Raw genomic sequence first — 4348 nt, forward strand, 5'->3', positions numbered from 1 at the left:
TGAATGTTTATCTTTTAAATGCTCAAATTAAATGTCTATTACAAATCTTGATTAAAACCTGAACTGAGATGACAATCCACAAGCTGTTTTTTTCTGTGGCATACTTCAGTACAAATGTTTACAATACTGCTGCACTAATTTTCGTCAGTTCGATTGAATCCATCGTTTTCTGAAAGTTCTGTTTATAGGAGTATAATTATTGTCAATATGTCAAATCTTAAAAGAAAGCCGACAAATATGTCAGAAGAGCAAATTTTCAGTAAATATTCAGTCTCCTGGCTGCACAAACACGTAAATAATACACGTTAGCTTTAAACGTGTGTAAACAAGAGATAAATACAGAGACAATCAACACAGTGCAAAGTGACCTGACAATGAAGTCAAAATAATTTATTTCTGCAGCAACTCTTCAAAAAAAGTAATACAAAAAATAACTTCAAAATTGCCATCATAAATAATGCATTAAATAACAATACTAAAAGCAGTAACTGTGCAATGAATTACAATCTACCATGGAATTTTGGACATTCCAAATTATGGAATCATTAACCAATGTTTGGATTATTTAATTGGATTAGAAACTGTTTTTAAATCAGAACCTTTACCTCAGAACTTTGAAACTAATGAGGAGGATGCAGACACTTTAGTGTGAAATGGGATTTAAATAATGGCAATATAAGAATGTAACGTACAAGTGTGTAAAACTGCATTTATGTAAACTACAAGCTCAATCCATGAATGTTAGAAATAGACAAATTCTGCTTTGGTTAGTTTCAGTTTCAAACTGGTATTAGAACAAATCAAAAGGGTTTAAAAATATAATAGAAGTGCAAAAACAATGAATTCTTTATAAAAAAGGTCTAAAAAGTCAAAGTGTTTTGATTAGTGCTGTCAAATCCATTAATCGATTAACATACAATATAGGGGTTTATCCTTCGAGGCGGTGCCTCTTACTCCTCCTCCTCCACAAAAAAAAAAAAAAAAAAACGATAGGAGAAAATCCATATTACAAAAAGCCCCCAATGCAAATATTACAAAATGTGACATTATAAAGTGTATAAATCAGTCGTTTTCTAAAGTAACACTGTGCAGCAGCGACACCCGCAGGAGTAGTAACAGCGGACGCCAAGTCTCTCTTGCCTCCCCTTAGCCCATTGATTTTAACAGACCCTCTAAAGCATGCAGTGGGTTTAATGGGAATTAATTTTTCATTAGGAAATTTTCACTGAGAATGAATGGGGGAAAAAGTCACACGAGCTATGATTGGTTCATGCGATAAATCCCGCCTCGTTTTCGTGCGCGTTACATGTTCGTGAATCAGTCTGAATGAACAAAATGATGCCGTTACTGGGAAGACTAATGACTTAAAAAAGTAAATGTACAGCTCAGCCACTTAGATCTCACCGCTGTGAGTGACCAGTGTTTACTGAGTATGATGAATAAGAATATATATGCGTCACATATATTTACAAACTTATGTTAGAAGCAATTCATCGATTTGACAGCATTAGTTTTGATAAGATTAACTTATTTTGCTAACTGCATCAAAATATAAATAACACTTAAAAACGACCTCTGATGTTCACAAACCCTGAGAATACAGTTGGAAGAACCATCTTAATTAGCATATAACACAATATATTTGTGGAGCAGCTGCCAATGCATTTATGCTGGTTAGATCTTCAGAGTGTTAATCGGACCCATGACGGTAAATATATATATGGATCTATTCATTGATTGCAACATTCTTCAATAGGTAAATAAAGGGTGTTGATCTGTGGTTGAGAACATGGGTTTTCCACATATACAGAAATACCACAGGATTGTGTTTATGCATAATTTGTCTGTTTTATATCATATTTCCCTGCATGACTTGAGATTCATCGAACTACCCCGTTTGGATGTTCCCCTCATAGTTCTCCATGCAGATCTGGATGCGTCGAGAGAAATATCCAGGTTCAGAAATGGCCTTCAGAAGGTCGTTCTGTACCAGACACAGATCATACAGCTCTGATGTGGAGGCTGTTCGAGTCTGCAAGCCCTCGGGGTCCAAGAAAACCTGAGTGTACAGTGGAATGGGTGAGAAACATGGGACGCTCGCTCATTCCGGAGAAGGGAAAATGAATATCACGCACCTTAGGATGAACAATAGTGTCCTTGTCGTTTTGCCGAATGTTATCATCAATGAAGATATGCTGAACTTTGGCATCAAAAGGGTCAATCCAGAGTGGTTTTCCTCCTAAAATGGAGTATGTGTTCCGTGCCCACCTATTTGGGAAGAACAAAGGCTTGATACTGATAAACGACACAATTAAACAAATGTTTTGATCCATAACAGGCTCCTCACCAGTCAAAGTTGTCTTGGAAGCCACCCAGACCCTCAGCAGAGCTCAGATACTGGTACACACACCGCTCACCGTCCCGTGTGGACACGTGTTCTTCTCCACGAGTCAGCGTTGCACCCTTCCCGCTGCACCTGATGCGTCCGGCGGTCACATTCACATTCAGCTGTGAGGGGAGACAGTCCTAATGAGGCTTGCTTAATCTAGGACAACACAAATTCTAGTTCTGCATGTTAAATACCTTTAGAGCCGGGAGGTCGGGAAAGAGCGGATGTGAGCCGTGTTCGACGGCGTGCTGGATGGCAGTCAGAACACGGGGCAGATCTGAGCCAAACGTACGGAACAGGACGGAGAACTCCACACCCTGTGAAGCCAAGTCCAGCAGCATCTGGAAGAAGGAAGGTAGGATCCAGTGATACAGCTTCCCATCTTCTCCCTTAACAGACAGCTCCTTATCCGCAGGTAAGTCAGACGGCCATCGGAGCAGCTCTAGATGTTCTTCCAGGATCTTCCGGAACCGTCGGCCTGGACCTACGGTAGTGAAGCTTGCCACTCGGCCAAACTGAGAGTAGTATGTCACAGCGCCCTCACAAGGCTGGAGGAGAGATGGTGCTTCTGACAACCACTCCCATTTACCTGCAAGCAGTGAGAAGAACCATGTAATGTGATGCTGAGCAAGTATGCAAGGCAACCACTATGGCCTGTATTCACAGACAGGGCTTAGATTAAGCTAGGATTAGACCTTAGTTCAATTAGGACATTTAAGTAGCTTTTATAAACGTCCCTCAGAAAAAACACATTACTGGTGTGCTTCTCGAGTCAAAGCAATGGCACTGACATAAGAGATGTCAGTGCACATTGATTTCAACTCAAACATGCATTTTAGTCTGGATTCTGGAACTAGGCTTAAACCTTGTCTGTGAACCCCTTAAGATAAGTTGTCTTACCTTTTGTCAATCGACCCCAAGTAACCGTGGACAGGAAGTATTCAAGAGCACATACAGTTCCTTGTCTTGTGACTGCGTCCGATACAAGGATTGTGTTGTTGAGATCAACGTGAAGGACGATTCTTCTGGAAGATCTCCTCGGGATTAAATCAGTAACGTTAGGGTCTTTATCTTGACCTGACCCGTCAGAGTTCACGTCACTTCTGTTTTCATTGTTTTGGTCGATACTTGTTTCAGGGATCTTCTCCGCGTTATACATAGTACTACAATCTTTATATGAGGTTATATTTAAAACTACAAATATAGACTAATCAAAGATACTTGAACATAGACTAGGATAATTATCTCTGGCGACGAGTGACTGATGAATACCTCCATATTCCATGCGAGTAATTCCTGATGACACTCATCTCAATCAATGTAAAACAGCCTGACACGTGATGATCTCATTCTCTATCTGTCGCGCAGTCAGTTAAAGGATACATTCGTTGGCTTCATTCGTTTAAGAAAGAACGTTTGAATAAAAACCGCTGACGGCGCTGAACTCTCCAACCCGGCTTTTGCGATGCCAGCATGACTTCCTTGTCAGTGTCAAATACCGCGAGAAAGAGCGGGGTTGCCAAGCTTCACAAGAGAAAGTTGTGAGAGCGCCACCTACTCCTGCCCTCCCGGTTATGTGGATAATAATGAGTAATGGAAAAAAATATTTATTTCATAATGTGATTCCTACGTACGGACCCCCTAAAGAGACTTTTGCAAAAATAAAAATATACAGACTTTCACGTGCTCGTGAAAGTAGCTACGCCCCCACCTTTTCAATTGTTTTACTTAAAACATTTTTTAATGAAAGATCAAAAGGAGAAACAATGCATATTTATTTCCACAGCCATCTTTGCTCATATTTACCAAGAGGGCCAATAATTCTGACCACAATTTTGGTGTGAAGTACGAATTATGTTTTCATGGGATTTTCATGAGGTTAACCTGCTAATTATAATATTTTACTTTAAACTAACATGCAAAACTGAAATTTGACAAATGAATATGCACATACAGCTG

At 39.8% G+C, this 4348-nt stretch overlaps 1 protein-coding gene across 1 annotated transcript; it reads right to left on the reverse strand.

Annotated features, from left to right (window-relative positions):
• Positions 1 to 375: 375 nt before the first annotated feature.
• LOC143722850 (uncharacterized) lies at positions 376 to 3901 on the reverse strand. Its single transcript, XM_077214469.1, has 5 exons — positions 3290 to 3901; positions 2584 to 2978; positions 2348 to 2508; positions 2136 to 2268; positions 376 to 2059 (listed from the first exon to the last, which is right to left on the reverse strand). The coding sequence occupies exons 1-5, from the start codon at positions 3546 to 3548 to the stop codon at positions 1889 to 1891; spliced, it is 1119 nt and encodes a 372-aa protein (XP_077070584.1). The 5' UTR covers positions 3549 to 3901; the 3' UTR covers positions 376 to 1888.
• Positions 3902 to 4348: the final 447 nt, after the last annotated feature.

Source organism: Siphateles boraxobius, unplaced genomic scaffold (assembly GCF_051911475.1).
Source record: "Siphateles boraxobius isolate OS27281-9 unplaced genomic scaffold, OSU_SipBor_1 68, whole genome shotgun sequence".
Taxonomy (NCBI): domain Eukaryota; kingdom Metazoa; phylum Chordata; class Actinopteri; order Cypriniformes; family Leuciscidae; genus Siphateles; species Siphateles boraxobius.